Below are 22,119 nucleotides of genomic sequence, written 5' to 3' on the forward strand. Positions count from 1 at the left end.
CATTGACGCTTCAAGACAGATGTTTTTGTGAGTTTACTGGGAGCCAGCCTGGAGCTCGGCGAGACGGCGGGCAACCTCAGCCAGGTAGGCGTCGGTGGTCACGTAGGTCTCGGGGCCGGCGCTGTTGCCGTGGATGGAGATGGCCAGGTCCTTGGTCATGATGCCGCCGCGGACGGACTCAATGCAGGCTGCCTCGAGGTTCTCGGCGAAGCGCTCGAGCTCGGGGGTGCCGTCGAGCTGGGCGCGGTGGATGAGGCCGCGCGACCAGGCGTAGATGGAGGCGATCGGGTTGGTCGACGTGGCCTTGCCCTGCTGGTGCTGGCGGAAGTGGCGGGTCACGGTGCCGTGGGCGGCCTCGGACTCGTAGATGAACTCCCCAGGGGCCTCACCCTTGGCGACAAGCACCGAGGACATGAGGGCCAGCGAGCCGCAGCCCTGGGCGACCAGGTCGGAGATGATGTCGCCGAGCATGTTGCCGAGCGCCAGGATCAGACCGCCCTCCATCTTGACGAGCTGCGCGACCATGTCGTCGACCAGGCGGTGCTCGTACCAGATGCCAGCCTTCTCGAACTCGGCCTTGTACTCGGACTCGTACAGCGAAATGAAGATCTTGTCCCAGTAGGCGTCGTAGGTCGAAATGACAGTCGACTTGGTGCCGAGGTACAGCGGCAGCTTGCGGTCGAGCGCCATCTTGAAGCAGGCGTGGGCAAAGGCGGTGATGGACTCCTTGGTGTTGAACATGCCAAGGCCGACACCAGGGCCCTCGTAGTCGTACACGGTGCGGCGCAGCGACGGCTCCTGGGCGCCCTTGGGCGTGAACGTCACCTCGTACTTGCCGGGGCCGTCAACCTCAAAGTCAGTCGACTTGTACTGGTCGCCGAAGGCGTGGCGCGCAATGATGATGGGCTTCTTCCACGCAGGGATGAGCCGCGGCACGTTGTCGATGAAGATGGGCTCGCGGAACACGGTGCCGTTCAGCGCGTTGCGGATGGTGCCGTTGGGCGACTTCCACTTCTGCTTGAGGCCAAACTCGGCCACGCGGCCGTCGTCGGGCGTGATGGTCGCGCACTTGATGCCGACCTTGTACTTCTTGATGGCCTCGGCAGCGTCCAGCGTGACCTGGTCGTTGGTCTGGTCGCGGTACTCCATGCCCAGGTCGTAGTACTTGATGTCGATGTCCAGGTACGGCAGGATGAGCTGGTCCTTGATCTTCTGCCAGATGATGCGGGTCATCTCATCACCGTCGAGGTCGACGACGGGGTTCTTGACCACAATCTTCTGGATGGGCGCGCTGGAGTCTGAGCTCATGGTGATGGAGGAGAATAAGAGTATTAGTGCAGGAAAAAAGTTGCTTTTCACAAAATGTATTCCGACCGATAGGACCCACCGCCAGCGCTTCCTTTTATACCGGGAACCTCTGGCGAAGGAGTGACTGCTATACATGCCGCTGCGGGATTGGGGCCAGCTCCCAGCAACAAACCACAAAGACACGCACGATGCATCTTTATTTGGCGCGGCGCCGGCACGAAAAGGCCATGAAAACTTTCCGAGATTTACCGGTCTCTCTTGCTCCTCAGCCAGGCTCCGGCATTTGAAAAGGGAGAGGAATATTCTCCGCTGGGCGAGCCATTAGCGCATGGTCAAAGTAGCCTCGAAGCTACTTGCCCGCTTTGGGCTGGCCGGGATAAATAAGGCAAGGCGATGGGCGCCAAATGCGGAGCTTGCTCACAGGGATGTGCCCAGTGAAGATAAGCGGACCAAAGCAGCGTGGGCGCAGACCATCGGCCAGCCGAGCACTGCTGGTCTCTTCCCCAGTGGGAACAGGAGGAAAATATGCGTTGCTCTTCGCTCCCACGAAGCCCATCTCTCCGAGGGCAGATACGGGATGATGGGAAAAAGTGTGCCGTCACGCGTGCATGGAGCCAGTGGAGCCTTTCTGCCCTGTGCATACAGAAGCAGCCAGACCTGCCCAAGGCACGTTTCGCCGCTGGCACATGCTCGTGCTTATCTTCTCATCGATAGGGTTGATCCGCGTTAGATAGCATGGTTTAGGGGGTGGTACTTACAGTAACGCATCGCAGGCAGAGCGGCGGCCCTGGCACCGAAGCGCGCCGAGGCAGCGAATCCCTGGCTGGCGACTGGAGAGCGAGCAATGCGACCGATAGCAGCGAACATGTCTAGGAAAACATACAGGTTTAGCAGAAAGGCAGGGGTGGGGGCTAGACGGCAAAATTATGATCGGGCAAGCGTGCGCCACGAGAGGCTGTACACCGCCGCTCGCAGCAAATCGGCCTTCCAGCCACCGGTTTCGTCACCCGTTCTGTTGGGAAGCAGGCGCGTGCTGGTTCAGCGCTCTGCGGCGACGCGGGGGCGAAGGCGTGAGAAGAGCGCGAATTATTCCATTACCTTATTTTCAGAGTAATATCCTGTAGCAACTCGCCGTTTATTTTGAAGCGCTACTTTATTTCCGTAGTAGGGTGAAAAATTCAGGGGGAGGAGCAAGTAATAGAGGCAAGAGGCCTGGTCCCTCCCTGCTTCGGCAACTTGCCAGCGTATGGTGGTCCCATTGTCAGGACGTGGTGCGAGATCAAGGAGTTTATTAGTCACCATGCCAGACGGATCAACCAAAGCGAGCTTGGCTCTTATTATCGTAAGGTTCCTGTTAATATCCGAAGCAGCCTGCTGCTATCTTGGTGGTGCCAGAAAAGTCTAGAGGTGTAGCTTTGCTGCTTTACGCAGCCCGCACTGCGTACCAAAAACCTGCAGCACCATCGCGAATTGGTGCTCGGTCTGGCGTGCTTGCACAAAAAGAGACCATTTGTGCTGATGATGAGGTCACTGCCTCCTAAAGCACTCGCTGTGGAGCCACTGCTGTGGAGCCATTGATATAGGGACGGGGCTGGTCCATAAAGCAAAAAGGCGTGGGCAGCTCAGCAGTGTCTGTCATACACTCCTTCTCTATTGTGCCTTATTAGCTATGGCTAGCCTACCTGACCGCACTGTGCTTTTAGACGGCGGCTTCGGCATGCTGCTCGCCGACGAACACCCGGAGCTCGAAATGGCCGACGGCCTGTGGGGCTCCGGCCTCGCTGCACGCTCGCCACAGGTAATCAAAGACATTCACCGCCAGTACCTCGACGCCGGCGCCGACATCATCACCACAGCCACCTACCAGGGGTTCGAAGACGGATATAGGACCGCCGGTCTAGCAGAGACGTCTGCCGATGTGGCCAGGGTGTTTGCCGACACCATAGTGCTGGCAGTCGAGGCGCGCGACGAGTATGCACAGGCGCATGGGAGACAGGCAATGGTGGCAGTGTCGCTGGGCTCGATTGGCGCGACGCTGGGCGATTTGAGCGAGTACACGGGCGACTTTACCAAACGCATTAGTGCCGATGCAATCGAGGCGTTTCATTCACGGAGGTTTGAGCAGATTGCACTGGCCCTTGGAACCGACAGGCTAAAGGGGAAGGCCGAGTTTATTGCAGTGGAGACCATCCCGTCGCTAATCGAGGCCCGCGCTATCGTCTCTGCACTCGACCGCATAAACGCGTCCGGGCCACGGCTGCCACCTGCCTGGGTTTCCTTCTGTGGCAGCAAGCCCGACTGCATTGGCTCTGGCGAGACCATCGAGGAGGCTGTCAGGGTGGTGGATGGCTCGCCTAGCGTTTTTGCGGTCGGCGCAAACTGCATCCCCATGGAGGTCGCTACCAAGCTCGTAGCTCGCATGAAGACCGTGACGAACAAGCCGATCCTGTGCTATCCGAACGGTCAGATCTGGGACGGCTCGCCCGCTTACAGCGAGCCCGCGCACAAGCATCTACCAGAAAGCTTTGCAGCCGAGGCGAAGAAGTGGGCCCAGGCAGGGGCAAGAATCATCGGCGGATGCTGCAAGACTACACCAAAACACATTTGTGGACTGGAAAGGGCCTTTGGCATTTAATGCATGACGCGGTATGTGGGGGGAGGGAAATGCCAATATCGTGTGTGGGGGAAATATGACACATGGCATAAATGCGGCGCGCTCATGTGTTTGCGCAGGATGCGGGGGGTTTTTATTGAAGGCAGCGCATGCTGGTGTTTGGACAAGGTTTTAAGCTACATTGCATGTGGAGGAATAAGGCGACACTTATAAAGCTCCTATAAGCGCAAATGAAATATTGCCAGTTTGCTTCTCTTCCATCAGTTGAACTATTATATACTATGCCGCCTGTGGACATCTTGCGCGAATACTACGCCGCCGGCCTGGCAGTTGATGGCATTGTCCAGGTTCCGCAGCTCATTGACATACATGTCAAGAAGCTCACCGCGACTGGACCAAAGGGAAAGAAGGGGCAGGTAAAGATCACTGCCATCACTATCCGCGAGAGCCACACGGATCTGGTTCCCATGCCCGCTCCTCACGGCCACAGAGCCCACGGTCACCACCACCACCATGGACACCACCATGGACACCAGAAAGCCCATCACCATGCCCACAACAAGGTGCATCACCACAAGCATCACGAGCGCGTCGACCATCGCCAGCACACTAGGCCGATGATGACCGGTGGAGTTCCCAGCCGTCCCTGCACCCACCACCACATGCACCACGAGCACCACCATCACCATCACAGTCACAGCCATCACAACCATACGCTTCCGGTCCACCACGGGGACCACCAAGCGCCAGTTCCAGAGAAGCCCAATACTATGGCCGAGTACGCGCGGTTCGAGGTGCTCTGCCTGATTGCATCCTTGGCGCTCAGCATGGTTCTGCTGTACCTCGGATACAGGATCGGCGACCGCATCTGCAACTACGAGAATGCGCGCTCGCACCACGGCCGTGGCCACAGGCACGCGCGCATCCACCGCGAAGTAATCTGGTCATCGGCTGATGAGAAGCAGGGCTGCTGGAGAACGAGCAGGCCAGCGGCGATAGTGATGAAGAGGAGGCGGTCGAGAGCCAGCCGGCGCCGATAGCCGCACCCCAAGTGGCAAGGACACGCAAGTAAAGGATTGTTGAAAAGTTGTTTAATGAAAAGAGCAGTTTCTCATTTGCTAGTACGGCTTGGCCGAGGGCTTGACAACCGGCGATGCCAGATCGGGGCCGTTGCTGAGGGGCACGACCTGGGTCGGGTTGATCTGGGTGTGGCTCATGTAGTAGTGGCGCTTGATGTGCTCCATGTTGACAGTCTCCTTTGACGCCCGGCAGCTGGTAAACCATGCGGGTCCAGCGCAGGATGTTCGGATACCCAGGTCTCGATCTGCTTCAGGTTGGTCTTGAAGTGGCCGTGGTAGACAGGGTCGAACCGCAGGATGGTCGTGAACAGCCTGATATCCGCCTCGGTCAGCCTGCCGCCCACCAGGAACTCGTTCTTGGCCAGGATATCCTCGACGCGGTCCAGCGATGCAAACAGCGCCCTGCAGTGCTTCTCATAGACATCCTGCTGGGTGGCGAACCCGGACTTGTAGACACCGTTATTGATCGTATCGTACACCCACTCGTTGGTGGCATCGATCTCGGCGCGCAGCTCATCCGGATAAAAGTCCACGCCGCGGTACTGCGGCTCCACGAACTCGTCAAAGGCCGAGTTGAACATGCGGATGATCTCGGAGCTCTCGTTGCTCACAATGGTCTGGTTCTTCTTGTCCCACAGCACAGGCACCGTGAACCGCGCCGTATACTCGGGGTTGGCCTTCAGATACAGTTCGCGCATGTTCTTGGCGCCATTCACATCGTCCAGGGTGGCTCCAGGGCACTCGTCGGGCGACGCAAAGTGCCAGCTCTCGGGCGTCAGCAGATAATGCACCACTGACACCCCGATGATGTCCTGCAGGCCCTTCAGGTTGCGCACCAAGAGCGTGCGGTGCGCCCACGGGCACGCATAGCTGACGTACAGATGGTAGCGGTGGGGCTCGGCTGCAAACTCGGCCTCCGGGTCCGCAGAGACAAAGCTGCGGAAGCTCGACACTTGCCGCCGGAACTCGCCGTCCTTTTGCGCCCACTTGAAGTGCTTGTCGCTGGTGTTCATGGCTGCTGAGGTGTGGATGGTGCGGGGTCTGAGTAAGCTTGGTGTGTGTCTGCCGAGGCAAAGTGCTGTTGGTCTGAAGAGTGTTGAAATTCGAAGTGGTGTGGAAAACATCGCTAGGACTGGGGGAGAGGGCAGCGGCCTGCGCCTGCCCTTTTATTGGTGACGTGTATTAGTCAGTTGGCCTGCCAGCATATTTGCCTGGCTGATTAATACACCTGGGCTCCAGGCCCTGTGTACCAAACGGGCAATGCCACCGCAAGAGATTTCCCAGAGGTGAAACGTAAGCAAGGACTGAGCCTGCCTGTCTACACTGTGCCTGCGACTTGACTTCAGTGACAAATCGGCATGGCAGAAACAGGAAGTGGCAGCAAGGCCTGCTACGACCTGACGGCTAGCAGTAGCACCGGGCCAAGAAATCCCTGGCTGACCTTGGGCTATCAACCCACAGGTACCGATTAGTCAGAAAAAAAAACACGCGGCAGCCCCATAATTCATTACCTCAGGCAGCGATCGGCGGTACAGTACAAAAAGAAATCGTTGAGCCGGATCCAGATGTGAGGAAATTTGTCCGGTTTCTTACTTCGGTAAGAGTACCATTAACGAAGCTTTATAGTCTCTTTCGCCTTTTTCCCGATGGATGATGGAGGATTCCCGCTTCGGATATGATATCCCAGTGTGGAATTTAGAACTGGCTTTCGCTAATGTGGGTCCTCGGACCTGCACATGGGCGGCTGGTGTCAGAAGCCACATACACTTACCCCTAACCACTAGATGACAATTGAAGAGAATATATGCAGCGAAGGGCGCTGGCGGCTCAAAAGGAGCAGCATCCATCCCCTTCTACATACTTTCTAACCTAATGGCATACGTATACGACGTGCATTGCCATATCCAGCAGAGCCCGGAGTCATTTGATGTGCTGGACAGCAGCGCACCCGGCGTGCTATACTGCCCTCAGGGGACAAATTACATGGACTGGGCCAGCGTAGCCGAGCTGAAGGACCGGTTCCCCGACAAGATAGTCCCGGCGTTCGGACTCCACCCCTGGTTCATTGAGCAGGTCGTGTCTGGCGAGATCCCTGGCTCCTGGGCCACCGAGCTGAAGGACCTAATTACCAGGCACAACGGCACGCTGGGCGAGTGCGGACTGGACAAGGCCGCCCGCAACCCAGCTACCAACAAGCAGTACCCGTTTGAGCCGCAGCTGGCCTTGCTCAAGCAGCAGCTCACGCTCGCACATGAGCTGGATGTGCCTGCATCCTTGCACTGCGTGAAGGCATACCCCGAGCTATACAGCATCATCAAATCGGGCACTCAGGCGTTGCCGCCGCGCATCATGCTCCACTCGTACTCGGGGTCGCCCGATATGCTGTCGCAGATGTTCTTCAAAGACGAGCTTGCCCAGCGCATGTACGTGAGCTTCTCAGCTGCAATCAACGGCCGCAATCTGGACAAGACGCGGGCGTGCATTAAGGCAGTGCCTCTGGACAAGCTGCTTGTCGAGTCAGACCTGGATGACGCGAGGCACACGGTAGAGGCATTGGACACTGTCATCTGCCTGGTTGCTGACACCCATGGGATGTCGGTGGCCGACACGAAGGTCATGCTGGCGAGGAACTCGCAGGCCTTTTTGGGCAAGTGAGGAAAATACTGACCGGCACATTTGGTGAGAGCGGATTAGCGTCTCTATTCTTAGTGCGCTATTTTTACATGTATAAAGCATTGTTTTCCGCCCGCCCCCATCACACATGCAAAAGAGAAATAATGCTGGCTCGGCGAAGAGATAGAGATAAAGTGGCCGAAAATAGCCCTGGCAAAATGTGCCTCCCTCCCCACATGCACCGGTGATACTGCGGGTGCCGCGACACTGTGGACATACGAGCGTGTCAGGCAGATGGCGCGAATACCGTGTTTGTGATGGAAAATGTAAAGTCTTGCGTTATGAACGCGGCTGGATTTACATACCCAACGATGCCCACCAGCGATTGTCAACGTTGAGAGAGCTGGGCTGATTTTATGCAGGCTGAGACTCGCCATATATAGTGCGGGTTGGGAAGGTCGCTTGCCTTGCCGCCCTCCTCCCCTTCCTAGCCCAGCCTTCCCTGGGTGATTTTGTTCTTCAACTATCAATACCTTGTTCTAATTTCCATATTGCCCTGAGAGAATGATGACGTTGACAGCCAACGGCGACACGATATTGGCAGAGCCGCCAACGCTAGGCTCCGCATATTCAAAGCAGGCCGACTGGATGCTGTCCAGCTCCGTGCGCTCCTCGATTTCCAGCCAAGCCGACAGCATCGGCAGCATCGGCAGCGCAGGCAGCACCGGGTCGCGCCAGGGCCGGGCAGAGAAGTTCAGCCGCCTGGAGAAGCTCAAGAGCCTCCCCGAGTCCATCGAAGAGGGCGTGGCCGACCTGCCAATCGAGCTCGACACCATGTCGTGTCCGCCGGCGTTCCGCGAGCAGCTGGAGGTCGAAGCCAACACCATCCTGGACCTGACAAAGCTGCTCGAGCGCAGCAGCCTGCCATTGTTCCTCCAGATCCACGAGAATAAGGCGGCCACCACCCACGTACTATTGCTGAGCGTGCCGGCGGGAACCAACAAGCTGTCGCGGCTGACGCGCAGTGCACTGAAGCTTGGGTGGCCGCGGGTGACGTCGATTAAGATTTTCAGCGAAATCGAGTCGGTCGAGGAGGAAATTGACTACAAGATCTGGATGCCACGCGACTACAAGCGGTTCTTTCCGAACTTGCGCAGCATCTCGTTTATAGCCTACAACACCAGTGTCGGATACTTTCGCGAGATGAACCATACCATGGGCAGGCAGCAGAGCAAGGAGGTTGTGTTCAGGGCGTCGCAGCGCCACATGGAGGTGTTGCAGCTGAACTCCCGGCTAATGCACTATATGGCACATGCCAACTTTCTGCTCACCAGCCTGACGCTGACGCTCAACAAGGAGGCAAGCTACCCCAAGTACGTGTTCTTGGTCATCCGCTCGGTGCTGCTGACCGACCTGGCGGCGCCCACATACCTGCAGCTCAACGTGGACTCCACCGACTTGCTGTACAAAATTACCGACAACAAAACGCTGCATTTCATCTCGCCCAACCCTGAAAGCGACGAGAACGACCCGGACGAGATCCCGTTTGTCCAAGCCGTCAGTGCGCGAGCTGACACTGAAAGTTCAAGGAAATCGGCAAGCTGGGCATTCCATTCGCAGCGCGGCACTTTCCAAACCTCGAGAAGCTGACGCTCAACACATTCCCGGACGTCGGCCACCCGTCGCTCGAGAACACGCTCTACGGGTGCATGTTCCTGGAGCGCTGGGAAAACCTGTCGCGGCTGCAGTTGGCGCACATCAACGACACGCTGGTGCAGCTTCTGGCCAACAGCTGCCCGCAGCTAAGCGAGCTGGTCGTGTTCAATGCAGCAACGCACGATGAGCTGATGAGCAAGAACTCGTTTGACATCCACCGCAACCTGATCGCGCTGCCGAACATGATGGCGATGCGGTTCACGCCAAAGAGCCTGCACTATCTGCTGACAAAGTTCCCGCATCTGCGCGTGCTGGACCTGAACTACCCACTGTACGTCGACCCGAACACGCGCCAGCAGGACATTGATTTTTCGTTCTCGACTTCGCTGCTCAAAGCCGTTGGGCCGAATAACCCTCGGTTCCCGCGCTACCTGCGCTACCTGAGCATTCCGTTCATTCCCCTGACCGCCAGCGGCATCACCGGCATTTTGTCGGCGTTCCAGAGCCTGTCAACCTTGGAAGTCCGGCTGGCGGCAGGTTCGCGGCCCATATCGTCGCGCAGAAGGCTCCTGTCCAATGTCAGCAAGCGCGTCAAGGAGGCGATGGCTGGCGATCAGCCACTAGACAGCCACCGCAGGCCGGCTGAGCTCAGCGTCCTGTGGGTGTGGTCTGACTGGACATCGGCCTCCAGCACACTGGGCCCAGTGCTGGATTTGTTTGCACACTCGCGGCGGCTTCCTCGCGTGTACCTGCCATACGTTTCGGGAATGGTATCGCAATCTGAACTCGACAGCAGGCTGATTGTGCAGTATATGCAGAAGGAGATGCCCAATGTCAAGATTCACCGCTTCGAGTACAATATTACCGATTTTTATATCTAAGTTATCACCATGTTATTATTGTTCCTTAATACCACTACCCTTTTGCAAGCAGCTTTAATAGCCAGTCTGTTACGAAGTTGGAGCCGACAACAGGGAGCCTTGGCGGTTCAGAGGGCAGCAAAATGACGACTAGGCTTCCTAACACGCAGCCTCCCGGCGCCTCAGCACCATACAAAGACTCTAGTGAAGGATATGCAGTCCTGTGTTGAGAGATGCCAGCTTATAGTTGCCTGACGAGTCTACTTCGCCCTTTCGTTTCCTTGGGGTTCCAATCCATCCATTTTCACATATATTCCTGAATCAATAATCGCAGCAGTATACACACGACGTGTATGAATGATCCATATTGTGTGATCACAGTAGTGGCAAGCACATTCCAGGTGAGAGCTTCCATGTTGTGGTCGACTGTAGTGTTTTTATTTTATACTGAAGGAGAGGATAGACGAGTTGGCAGTTTTATATGCCATCTGTGCACTTATCAGAGCTAGACTCTACCCATATGGCTGTAGGGCTCGTGGCCTGGATTTCTGTCACCTGATCGCTGACATGTCGATGTAGGACAGCCATCGGCGCAACAAACCTTCATGCCAAAAATATACATAGCGAAAAACTCATAAATGGCACCAGATTCGTTTACCGAGCAACTGCCTCCTCACCCCGAACGGGCAGTTTTCCACAGCATTTTGAGACAGGAATTGGGTGCTACTTGTTTTTTTTGCTGCAGGAGCGCTCTTTTCTCCTTTTCCATTCCTCACCTTTTCAACTCTTATTATTACTACTAGTCGGAATGGAAGAGCAGACCATCCAGCAACTGACTACGCTCGTGGGTAATGGAGTCCCCTTGCGTAAACGCATGGTGGGTCTCATCACGGATATTGTTCCTCAAAGCTGATTACAACCATCTGCCCCAAATCAAGGTCAAGTTCGAGAGGCAGCCTCCCACCTGAGCGCTGGTCCCTTGTGATCCTCAGAAAGGTCACTTTCAAGCAAGCGCAATTTTATTGCAGTATCTGTGCGTGGATGACCCCAGCATCGTCCCCGATGGAGCGTGTGCGGTCTATCTCGACTGATGAACGAAGGAGCTGGATACCCAAATGAGCTGGCTGGTCGTACCTGAGCAGTCTTCGATGCATTGCTTTGCGTGAGAAGGGATAAGTTGGAAGTGCTTCGCCTGGCGTCAGGCAGCAATGGGCAACGAAAATTGAACCGGCCACTTGTTGCGCTCGCCAACATGCCTGTTTCTTTTAGTGCACCACTGTTATTTTCAATAAATACGAACGCTATATCAGCATCTTTCCTGTACAATGTCTTAGTGCCAAATATTTCTGATTCGAGTAATATCAATTGGTATAATTTAATGTAACATAAAAGCCACAGTTTGCTCAGGGAGCGCACCCATGTACCATGTGGACATGGGGGAGATTAAAACTCTAATAAAGCACATGTTTTTACTTTAGACTTAATATCAACTACGGGTTAGGCCTAGACAGCCTCTTGGCTGACATACTGTAGAAATGTGTGTGGGGTAGTGTGCACATGACACCAGCGCGCAATAATTAGAGATTGTCCAGACTCTTAATGGGACGCATGGCATGATGGCTGTATATAAAAGCACCACGCACCAGGCTAAACTCGCGCGCTTGGCTTCAAGTGCCTACACTTTATTCTTCAAAAGCGCAATGAAAATTTTGTACTTCTCAACACTCCTTGTGGCATTGTCTGCGGTGCGCGGTGACGACAGCGATGCGTGCGGGCTTGCGGAATGGCGCCCAAAGCTGCTGGGTAAACGGATGACATTCTTTTCCAAAAAGTTTTTCCAAGGCGACCGCACGGTATGTACATATTCATAAACTGTATCAGATTTGTCTCGCTGGTTTACTAAAATAGCCCTTTTAGAACGTCGTGTTCCGCGAGGACATGCCAAAATTCACACTGGTGCTGTATCCGCAGGCACTGACGTTACCTGCCAAGCCGTTCGTTCTGCGGGTCAGTCTCAACGACTACAGCATCGTGACAGACGCCAAATGCGGATAGAAATGTTGTTGTACCCATAGAAATAAATTCACGTTCCTGGCATGGCTGCCGTGAACAGTGTCCCCATGGGCATAAGCAGGTCGCGCATTACAGCGACAGCATCGGCACCAACATTTTCACAATAATCAAGATTCAGCACACGCAGGCGGCGACCGGGCTTCGCGCGGAACCGGCGGGCGCAGGCCACAGCAAAATCGCGGGCACCAGCGCCTGTCACATCCGTGATAGCCAAGTCCAGGGTCTCAGCGCCCATGCCCGCCACTACATGCTCAGTGAGCGCCCTAAGCACTGTATTATCCGTGCGCGTCTGCATCAGCTTCACGTGCAGCAGCTGCGGACTGTGGACAACCAGCTCTCTTAGTGCCTCGGCAGACAGTGCCGCGCACCCGCTCAGATCCAGATCAACAAGAATTAGCGGCGCAGTACCGGTGAGTCGCCGCACCATAGAGTCGGTGAGTTGCACTGCCTTGGTCAAATGGAGGGTGTATATGGTCGACATGCATGTATGGAACACTCTGAACAAGTCGAGGTCAGTGGCCACAGACGCTTCGCGTGCCGATATGCTGCGGCACTGGGCAGGCACCAGGTTGCAGCTCGAAATTATCCCCTTAAGACCTGCGCTCTCGAAGCGTCGCGAGGACACGGTTGGCTCCCATATACCGTCCATGTTCAGCGAGCGCAGCTCCGGGAACGGACACGGACGGGGGCCAAGACGGCCCAAATAAACCATTAGGGGGCCAAGCCCCGAGTACTGTGCAAACACAGCCTGGTCATACACCGCTATATGGAGGACCCGCAGACTGGCAAAGGTGCGGTACCGCACGCAGTACACAAGGAACTCGGGCAGCCCTGGGTGGTCGTTCAGGTACAGCTCCTGCAGCGTTGCTGTGCGGAACTGCCGGAACAGTGTCTTCATCCGCACCTGTGCGCAGCCCGAGATATCCAGGATGCGCAGGGTGGGCAGGTGCTGCGAAAGCTGTTCAAGCATGGAATCAGTCACGTCTGGGCAGTACGGCAACCGCACACTCGTAAGCGCCGACTCGCCAAGCAGCTGCCCCAGCGCACTGGCGCTAGCCGATAGCCGGCCAATGTGGATACTGCGCAGCAGCGGGCGGCTGGTCGCACGCACGGCCGCCAGCGCTGCATCGCCCAGCAGCGACCCGTCAGGTACATTGACAGCAACTAGGCTCTGCCCGGCTAGCCGCAGCACCAGCCGCAGCACACGCGCCGATACACGCATAGCTTTGCTTGCCGATGCTTCGTCGGCCACCGAAATATCGCCCCACAGCGCTGGTATGCCATCCACCAGGCGCTGCCACGCACGCGACACACGCCGACACACCAGCAAGCTCTCTAGATCCATCTGCTGCAATATCAGCACATTGAGCTCCGCTGGCAGCCGCACCACTGGGTCGCTCTGCGGGTCCTGCTTGGGCACATAGGCCGGATCCAGCTGTTTACGTACTGACTCTTGCAGAGTCGCCAGGTACCGGAACCCGGCTGCCATTGGGCTCACCTGCCGCCGCCCGCGCTCAAGCGCCGTGAGCGCGTCGCTTGGCCTGTTCTGCATCATGAGGCTACGCGCCAGCAGCGCATACGCGTGTGCTGAGTCGCTGTCCAGCGCGATTGCCTGCTGTGCGTCGCTGGCAACACGCGCAAACTCCCGCAGGTGCAGCAGCGCCAGCGCACGCTTCTCAAACAGCTTAGCATTGGGTTGCTGTGCGTTGCTGGCCAGCGCGATCCCGCGGTTGAGGTGGTCCAGAGCTGCGCGGTACTGTCGCTGCCGCAGGCTCTCGCTCCCAAGTCTATAGACCCGCTCGATCTGCTTGGCTGCCGTGTCCTGCGCGCTTCCAGCCGGCACCCGAGGTCGCGCGCTGTCAGCTGCCTTGCGCTTCTTGCCAGCAACAAACATTATGTCTCAGAATGCAAATTGAGTTGTGAAAGCTAAGAAAGCCAATGTTTTTTTTTTTTGCTACTGCCGCCGGAACGACATAGGCTTAATTGATGAGCTACTTGGGGCGCCCGCATTGGTTGCGCTCCGGAAATGCTTGGATGTGTTGTTGGTGAACACCGTCACGTTCGGCATTGCTCTGCCCGGGCCTGCAAAATCATCGCCGCCATCGTCGCTGCTTGCCATACTGCTCTGCTCCCGCCCGTGTCGCCCACGGCTTTTGAGCGGCTGTGCTGGTGCCTCGAGCCACGTGGACATCGAAGTCCTGCTTGGCCCAGTCGCCTTGGGCACCTTTGCGGTCTTCGGGGCCTTTGCAGCCTTTGCAGCCTTTGCAGCCCTGCCGCCCTTCTTGTCCCTCACCAGCTGCAGCACCACCCGCAGCTGGCCCTGCAGTACGCGGCCACCATTGCGCCCCACCCGCACATACGAACTGACATAGCCCATTGCATTGCTCTCGCAGTACTCCTCCAGGATCTGCCGCAGCACCAGCTGGTGGCACACCCGCTCTGCATCAGACTTGGTCAGCGTGTGTCCACGGTTGTACGCTGGCAGCTGGTCAAAGCCCTTGCTGACCAACTGCCGTGCCTTTGATCCCTTAAAGATATCGGCCAGCTGCAGCAGCGTCATCTTGGTACCGCCCTGCCCCACGCGCTGAACCGACTGCACCAGAGCGCCTGCCTCTGCCGTCATGTCTGCCTGCTCCAGCTGCTTGTCGTGCCGCCCTCGGCAGTTGTCACACGTGCCTGCGCACCGATCGGTGTCGAACTGCTCGCCAAAATACGCCAGCACCAGCTGTCGCCGGCAGTCCGCCACGTTCTCGCAGAACTGCACCACTTGCCGCACCTGCTGCCGCTGCCGCTCCTTCAGCTCCCAGTCGCCGTCTCCACGGTCAATCATAAAGTCCAGCGATGCCTTGTCGCGGTACGAGTAGAACAGAACACACACTGCCGGCTTGCCATCGCGTCCCGCCCGCCCCGTCTCCTGGTAGTATCCCTCCAGCGACGTCGGCAGAGAGTGATGGATCACGAACCGCACGTCTGGCTTGTCTATCCCCATCCCGAACGCAACAGTCGCCACGATCACCTGCAATTCATTGCGCTGCCACGCCCGCTGCACCCGTATCCGGTCCTCCTTCTCCAGTCCCGCATGGTAGTGCTCTGCGCTGACCCCGTACCGTGATCGCAGGTCCTGCGCCATCATCTCGCAGCTTTTCTTGCTCGTGCAGTAAATGATCCCCGACTCCCCCGCGTGCCGCGCCGCTATCAGCGCATGGATGTCGTCCTTGGTTGACGCGGTCTTGGGCCGGATCTCGTAGAACAGATTCGGACGGTTGAATGACGACGTTGTTGTCAGGCACCCTTCCATGTGCAGGTGCGTCACAATGTCCAGTCGCACTTTGGCGTTCGCTGTCGCCGTCAGCGCCATGAACGGCACGTCCGGGTACTTGCGGTGATACTCCCCCAGGTGCTTATAATCTGGTCGGAAATCGTGTCCCCACTGTGACAGGCAGTGCGCCTCGTCCACCACAAACCGCGCCAGCTGCCGTCGCTGGTACAGCTTGTCGATCGCTGCCTGCGCCTGCCCACTTTTCCCCAGCATCTCCGGTGTCACGTACAGCAGCCGGAGCCGCGGCTCTGCCGCCTCCAGCTCACGGAACACGCTGCTGCGCCGCTCTGCTGTCAGCGTCCCGCTCAGCGACAGCGCCGGAATCCCCCAGGCGATCAGGTGCTCCACCTGGTCCTGCATCAGCGACAGCAGCGGCGACACAACAATCGTCACACCGCGGGTGTTGCCCTTCAGCACTATCGCCGGCAGCTGGAAACACAGACTCTTGCCACCACCAGTCGGCATCAGCACAAACACATCCTTGCCCGACAGCGTCGCGTTGATCGCCTCCAGCTGCCGCGACCGGAACTCCTTCATCTTGAACACCTGCCGCAGCGCCTTGTACACGTCGCCTGTCCACGGATACGTGATCTCCTGCTGGTTCGGCTCCGGATCCGACGGCTTGATCAGGGCTGACGATGATGGCGCTAGCGGTTCATACGCCCGCTGGCTCGCAATGCTGGTTGCCTGGTACCTGGCTCCATCGTCTATAACCACCGGTGCCGAGCTCATTGTGACGCTGGTATATCCGTTGGTAGCCCCAAATCCACCATTACAACTGCTATTGTAGCTGCTAATGCCGGGTACTGGTACTGGTACTGGTACTGGCACTGGCAGACTGACAGCACCTTGGCTCTTCAGCTGCTTCATCTCATTCATGATATCTGTGCGATGTTGTTTCAGCAGCGAAATCTCGTTGTCATTCCGAATCTCATCGTCAAACTCGAGGTCACAGATCCGGTCGCTGATCCGCGCCTTCTCCTTCGCCAAGTACGCCAGCCGCTCGCTTACATTGGGATCGGAGCTGATCGACACTGCTGGTGCTGCCACCATTGGCGACGACTGTATCTACATTTGCGCACATACTTTATCAATATTCGCCCCATCTCCAACGCCAGATATCGAGTGGATTGCAATATGCCAATAACTACCTGTGCTCGTGCCATGGTAGGACTAAGCGACGATGTCTGCTGGTTGTTATGTATCGAACTCCCATGAGGACTTTCCCGAGTCTAGCATACAATGTTGAGTTAGTATATACATTCCAAAACAGCGGTAGTCAGTCGCCAAACATGCACTTACCGCATCATCGACCATCTGAAGCAGCGTCGCGTTGTCAATCAGCTCGAGCTCATCGGCACTGGCTGCCGTTTCATATTCTGATTCTCCTGAAAAAACTCCATTGCCAGTACTGACTCGCTTGGCTCTGCTCTGGCCAGACCACAAGTCAACCGAGCTGCCGCCAGATACACGCGATCTCTTCGTACCACTCTCCGGCTGGCTCTGCTGCGGTGGCGGAACCGGTGGCTTCCGAGGTGTATCCTCTATATCAGCAAACAGCAGGTCATCGTCGATGTCCGAGACTAGATCGATAGTGTCAGTGGCCATATTCGATATGCTAGATACGGTGCTTGCCTGTGCCGCCACTCTTGGAGGCAGTGTCTGCTGCACTACCGGCTGGCCATGATCGTCGTCGTCGTCCATAATCAAAATATCGTCCCAGTCATCCAAATCGTACACATTCAGTGAGTCATCCGGAATATCCACAACCTCAGGCTCCGGTGCAGACTTTTTTGACCGCGGCTGCACAGAATTGTGCGCGCCTCCCATCTCCATCTCCATCTCCATTTCCCGCAGCGCCTCTTCTTCATCGTTGTCAATGATCGCAAAGTCTACATCGTCATCCACATCCATCTGTGGCCCGCTTTTTAGAGCAGCTGGTGGCTGTGGAGCTGCCCGGTTCGGCTGTCGGCTCCGCGTACTTCGCCAATCATCTTGAAAGTCGTCGTCGTCGTCATCAATGTCAATCAGACTATAGGCAGGCTGGGCGTGATGAACTGGTCGGCTGTTGGCAGCAACAGTCTGCTGGCTGCTAGTAATCGCAGCCTGCTGACTAACAGGAGCCGGTGCCAACGGCTTCTTCCCGTTGCTGTTGCTGCTGCCGCCGCTCTGGAACTGCCTTTCTGTTGCTGGCATTGATAACCTGGTCCATGGGCTTGCGCAGATCAAGCAGCTCCTTGGATACCGGTGTGAACCTGCCAGTTTTCACACTGGCCGGTATCTGCCTGGAGTCTCCGCCGTTTTGCACCCAGCCTTCATACCAACGCTGCATTTCAGCTAAATTGTTCTTCATTTTGTGAATACAAGTCTATGAACAGAACGGGAGGAATAAAACTACACCAAAATTGCGAGAATTGAAACAAGGAGAGATTTTTATTCTGAACGCGCTTTACCCGAGATTTTCGCGTCGATGCCTGCGCAGCCACTTTAGGAGAAAGCCGAGCCGAGCCGCCCAGCACCCGAGGAGCCGCGGTCTGCTCTGCTTGCCACGTCGAATTCCAAGCGTTCAAGCGAAATCGCCATTTCTCGTTCGTCACACTATATTTTTCGTAATGGCAACAGTCACATCCGCAAAGCAAATCGACGAGCTCTGGGTCGGCGAGCCCTTCGCGCCCGTGTTCGACCGCAGCATGCACGCAACACTGGCTCTTTTGTTCGCAGCGGTCGGACTGGTGTACGCTGGCAAGTTCAGCATCACAAAGAAGGACCTGGCCAAGGAAACGCTGTTCGCTGCCGTCTCCTCGGTGACGCTGGGCCTCGCCGCAGTCCTGACAGCCCAGGCATGCGGGCTCTACGTATAGGCGGCATCCATTTAAAGCATTAGAAGAAATAAAGAAAGATCTTGCGTCAGCGCTTGTTGTTATAGTTCGGGTCGAATGTGCCCAGCATCATGGGCCAGATGAACAGCGCCTCGATGCGCTGGCGCAGCCAATTCATAGGCCGCGAGTCGAGGTCGGGCAGCGTCGGGTCGTCATCGAGGCCAACCAGCTCGGCATTGAAGGCACTGGCCACCTCGGGCACTGCCTTCCACAAGGCGCTGCAGGCCCTGCACGGTGCCCACGCACGGCAGCACCGGCTTCAGATGCTCGTCACCATCGTTGTCCGAGTCGCGGCTCTCGGCTCCCTGCTGCAAAATGCTGCCCCAGTTCAGCACACGCCCACGCCGCGGCGCCATCGACGACTTGCGGCCGCCCGGTGCAGCGCTGCTTTCGCGCTGCCCCACACGCACCCCCGCCGGCCGCACCGGCGCCTCGGCTCCCTCAGCCAGCTCAGCCAGGCCTGCCGGCGGCCGCGACTCGGCTCTGCCCGGCGTCATCTCCTGCAGCAGCTCGTCGGTCTGCGGCAGCGGCGGCGTGGCCAGCAATGGCGTGAAGTTGGTGGACGTGGCGCGCTTCCACTGGCGCTTGCGTGCGCTCTCGATACCGGCGGTGGTTTTGCGCTTGCGGCCGGTGCCCTGGGTGCGAGCAAAGCTCAGCAGACCCTCGTCCTCCACGCCCACCGCCGGCTCCTCGCCGTTCTGTCGCCGCCGCCGCCGCTCAGCCTCCCATTCGGGGAAACTCGGAACAGTGCCCTCCTCACCGCTCAGCTCATCCAGGTTCTCGGGCGGATCAGGTGCCTTGCCCTTCTTGTGCAGGCTGCGCCAGTGCCGCCAGCATTGGTTGTCGGTGCGGCCGCCCAGCACGTCGGCCACATACGACCACTTGCCGATGCCCACACGGTTGACGATTGCGATCAGCCGGTCGTCCTCGTCGGGCGTCCACTGCTTGTTGTTGACCTCGGGCGCCAGCACGTTCATGTACCGCTCGCGGCACTTGACGTCGGTGCGGCCCGGCACGTGCTTTGCAATTTTGGTCCACTGCCCCACACCGTACAGCCGCACAGCCGCCTGCAGCGCCGCGTCCTCGTCGCGGTCCCACCGCCCAGACTTGATCGCCGGATTAATGGACTTGCACCACCGATGCAGCACCTGCTGCCCTGTGCGGTTGTCCAGACACGCTGCCACCGACTGCCAGTCGCCCTCACCATACGCCATCACCGCCTCGGTCAGAATGCGGTCCTCCTCCTCGGTCCACTTGGACCGCGACATGCCTGGGTTGAGCTTGCGCTGGTACACCTGGAAGCACTGCGACGCCGTGCGCTGCGTGTTCAGATCTTGTGCAATCGCCACCCAGTCGCGCCCGTGACGCTCCTCAACGATGCCGCCGCAAGTCCTTCTCCTCCTTCTTTGACCATGGCTCCTTGTTGATAATCGGGTGGTCCTGCGTTGCCCACTGGATCGCGCACTCCACTGGCTTGTGCGTTGGCACAAACTGCTTTGAAATGAACTTCCAGTCCAGTCCTGTCAGATTCAGCTCCAGTTCCTTGTCGTCAAACTTGTCCACATCCCACACGCTGCGCGGATCGCCTGTCTGCTGGTACAGCCGCTGCGCCAGCAGCTTGCGGTTGCACTGTCGCACGCCCTTGACGAGCGCGTCGCGCTCCGCATCTGTCCACCGCCGCGCGCGGTAGATGATCGGCGGATGCTTCTTCTTGCGCACTGTGTCGCGGTTGTCCGGCGGCTGCTCACCCGTGATGTCCGCAAAGTATGTGTTTGCCATAAACTTGATGTCGCCCGTAACCGGATCCACCTGCGCTGCCTTGTCTTCCTTGTGCCGCCGGTTCCCGCGCCGGTTTGTCGCCCGCGCCTGCATTGACAGCAGCGCACCAATGCTCTCCTGCTGCTCGTGGTTGCGCTTCTGCGCCGCATCGATGCTGGCCAGCTGCGCCCGCAGCAGCCGCTGGTACCGCAGGTTGTGTTCGAGCGCCTGGCATGCTGCTGAATATGCCTCATCGTCGTCCAGGCCCTGGTCGGCATTGTACGACGCGGTGGTCAGCCCGTGACTCATCAGCGCCTGCAGCCCGCTGGTAACTCGCGAGACCAGCTCCTGCCGGCTCTCTTCGGTTGAGGCAGTTGGATCATAGTAGTATTCGTGTTCATTGTCGTCGCCATGCACGTCGTGTTCGACAAGAATGCTGTCGGCGTGCATACCGTCGGCTTCCTCGCTTCCTTCGCTCTCATGGTCACTCTCGTCGCTTACTTCCTCTTCGTCGTCCTCATCATCATCTTCTTGGAGTTGGCCCAGACCCAGGATATCGTGGGCAGTGAGCCCCAGCTGCTACCAAGGCACGCAGCTTGGACTTTGTCGACTCGATATCCTCGGCGTCAGCGAGAGCATTCGAGAGTGTCTCCAGCCCGCTGGCGCCATTGGGTGCCATGTCCAGAGAATCACGGTAGCCTTCTATTTCGTCCTGCTGTTCACTCGACATTGTGAATTATTTTTCCTAACTACGAATAATGCGCGGAAATGGGATGCAAAAGGTCTCATAATATCCAGTTAGTACGCGACGTCCATAGAACAGAGTTCGAGGGGTTTAGAGTGATTTCCAGACACTGTAATCGCACGTTTGTTCTCTCTTTTACCCTTGGCAAGAAAAGTGTATAATCGTCCTCTTGCCCAAACAAAAAACGCGCTGCACATTGGAACGCGTTGGATTCCCAGCAAAAACACATTCCGCGACGCAGTAAGAACGAAACCCTCACAGACTGAAGCTTACCTTCACTAGCTACGATTTGAAAAAGCAGAGAGTATGTGCGTCTGTTGGAAGAACGTGCAATTGGAAGGTTCAATGACTGAGAGGTAAAGGGAAAGAAAAACGCTGTCGTTTAGCATCAACTGCGAGAAAAATCCATAGGCGATTCTCCTGTGATGGGTGAGCAACGCGGCCCCATATTGGAGCACGATTATGGTGAAATCGAACCTTGCGAAAGCCAACGCTGCGATTTTTGCTGACTTCCCCCTTTTGCTATACTAAGCGAAGATCTCAGTGCACAGCAATTAATACGGCACATGGCCACTGGTAGCAAGCTGCCACAAGAATCATTGAAAGCAAACCTCGCAACCACCAAGCCCAGAATGCTGCTGAAGTGGAAATGGAAGCCGGGGATTCGACTTCGGTAGCCTGTATATGCTTTATGTTTGTTGTACTTCTAGTGACTATATGCATGGGAAGTAGAGGTGCTAGTGTCAGCAAAGCTACCCTATATAATAATGCACATTTGCCCATTGTGCATTTTGAAAAGAGTACCTGTTGCCAGTGATCCTGTTTGACCATGGTCGAAATGATGTCTATGAGAAACACCACCATCAGCATTACTTTTTCTCAGCAATTCAACTCGGAGAAACCCACACCGAGGCTTTGTACCAGGACGACCCATGAATGATCCGCCTCTGGCCACCTAGGATCTGCAATATCTATGAGCAAGTATGGCTACAGATGCATACCAGATTTTATTGGACTAGAGATATGTGCTAGCATACGCCTGCACTGGTGCTCTCGCTCACAGTACCATGCAAAGGATTCAACGAGGTTCTCCATCACTACTCGAGATCGGCTTTTTCTGGGGGCCAATCCTTATCGACAACTAGGAGCATTTCGAACATCCCTTTCATCGCCTGCCTACATTCTATTGGAAGGCACCATACATGGTGGTTGCAG

General features: G+C 56.9%; 11 protein-coding genes across 11 annotated transcripts; 6 read left to right on the top strand and 5 right to left on the bottom strand.

Annotated features, from left to right (window-relative positions):
- Positions 1–33: 33 nt before the first annotated feature.
- Positions 34–1,308, bottom strand: DL89DRAFT_225697 (isocitrate dehydrogenase; the record flags this gene model as incomplete). Its single annotated transcript, XM_040884770.1, has 1 exon — positions 34–1,308. The coding sequence occupies one exon, from the start codon at positions 1,306–1,308 to the stop codon at positions 34–36; it is 1,275 nt and encodes a 424-aa protein (XP_040741460.1).
- Positions 1,309–2,661: 1,353 nt separating this feature from the next.
- DL89DRAFT_47125 (Homocysteine S-methyltransferase) lies at positions 2,662–4,048 on the top strand. Its single transcript, XM_040891709.1, has one exon. It carries the CDS (start codon positions 2,978–2,980, stop codon positions 3,941–3,943), a length of 966 nt encoding a protein of 321 aa, XP_040741461.1. The 5' UTR covers positions 2,662–2,977; the 3' UTR covers positions 3,944–4,048.
- On the top strand, positions 4,048–5,145 carry DL89DRAFT_47138 (uncharacterized protein). Its single transcript, XM_040891710.1, has one exon. The coding sequence runs from the start codon at positions 4,153–4,155 to the stop codon at positions 4,960–4,962; it is 810 nt and encodes a 269-aa protein (XP_040741462.1). The 5' UTR covers positions 4,048–4,152; the 3' UTR covers positions 4,963–5,145.
- Positions 5,041–6,014, bottom strand: DL89DRAFT_275596 (Ecm4 cytoplasmic glutathione S-transferase; the record flags this gene model as incomplete). The annotated part of the gene is made up of 2 exons (XM_040889328.1): positions 5,041–5,178; positions 5,235–6,014. 2 exons carry the CDS (start codon positions 6,012–6,014, stop codon positions 5,041–5,043), a joined length of 918 nt encoding a protein of 305 aa, XP_040741463.1.
- Positions 6,015–6,589: 575 nt separating this feature from the next.
- Positions 6,590–8,138, top strand: DL89DRAFT_269370 (Metallo-dependent hydrolase). Its single transcript, XM_040888272.1, has one exon. The coding sequence runs from the start codon at positions 6,874–6,876 to the stop codon at positions 7,654–7,656; it is 783 nt and encodes a 260-aa protein (XP_040741464.1). The 5' UTR covers positions 6,590–6,873; the 3' UTR covers positions 7,657–8,138.
- Positions 8,139–9,075: 937 nt separating this feature from the next.
- Positions 9,076–10,219, top strand: DL89DRAFT_47206 (uncharacterized protein). The gene has a single exon (XM_040891711.1). The coding sequence runs from the start codon at positions 9,324–9,326 to the stop codon at positions 10,149–10,151; it is 828 nt and encodes a 275-aa protein (XP_040741465.1). The 5' UTR covers positions 9,076–9,323; the 3' UTR covers positions 10,152–10,219.
- A 637-nt stretch (positions 10,220–10,856) lies between these two features.
- DL89DRAFT_269371 (uncharacterized protein) lies at positions 10,857–11,442 on the top strand. Its single transcript, XM_040888273.1, has 5 exons — positions 10,857–11,011; positions 11,040–11,068; positions 11,100–11,126; positions 11,159–11,199; positions 11,251–11,442. Exons 1-5 carry the CDS (start codon positions 10,939–10,941, stop codon positions 11,294–11,296), a joined length of 216 nt encoding a protein of 71 aa, XP_040741466.1. The 5' UTR covers positions 10,857–10,938; the 3' UTR covers positions 11,297–11,442.
- Positions 11,443–12,048: 606 nt separating this feature from the next.
- On the bottom strand, positions 12,049–14,128 carry DL89DRAFT_269372 (uncharacterized protein). The gene has a single exon (XM_040888274.1). The coding sequence runs from the start codon at positions 14,095–14,097 to the stop codon at positions 12,214–12,216; it is 1,884 nt and encodes a 627-aa protein (XP_040741467.1). The 5' UTR covers positions 14,098–14,128; the 3' UTR covers positions 12,049–12,213.
- A 17-nt stretch (positions 14,129–14,145) lies between these two features.
- Positions 14,146–17,917, bottom strand: DL89DRAFT_269373 (ATP-dependent DNA helicase). The gene is made up of 5 exons (XM_040888275.1): positions 17,726–17,917; positions 16,825–17,691; positions 16,674–16,754; positions 16,237–16,590; positions 14,146–16,209 (listed from the first exon to the last, which is right to left on the bottom strand). The coding sequence occupies exons 1-5, from the start codon at positions 17,873–17,875 to the stop codon at positions 14,158–14,160; spliced, it is 3,504 nt and encodes a 1,167-aa protein (XP_040741468.1). The 5' UTR covers positions 17,876–17,917; the 3' UTR covers positions 14,146–14,157.
- A 107-nt stretch (positions 17,918–18,024) lies between these two features.
- Positions 18,025–18,434, top strand: DL89DRAFT_269374 (uncharacterized protein). The gene has a single exon (XM_040888276.1). The coding sequence runs from the start codon at positions 18,135–18,137 to the stop codon at positions 18,381–18,383; it is 249 nt and encodes an 82-aa protein (XP_040741469.1). The 5' UTR covers positions 18,025–18,134; the 3' UTR covers positions 18,384–18,434.
- Positions 18,435–19,207: 773 nt separating this feature from the next.
- On the bottom strand, positions 19,208–19,669 carry DL89DRAFT_225659 (uncharacterized protein; the record flags this gene model as incomplete). Its single annotated transcript, XM_040884768.1, has 1 exon — positions 19,208–19,669. A coding segment is annotated over one exon (462 nt), but the record flags the coding sequence as incomplete, so codon positions are not given.
- Positions 19,670–22,119: the final 2,450 nt, after the last annotated feature.

This window comes from Linderina pennispora, assembly GCF_002104995.1.
Source record: "Linderina pennispora strain ATCC 12442 chromosome Unknown DL89scaffold_12, whole genome shotgun sequence".
Classification (NCBI taxonomy): domain Eukaryota; kingdom Fungi; phylum Kickxellomycota; class Kickxellomycetes; order Kickxellales; family Kickxellaceae; genus Linderina; species Linderina pennispora.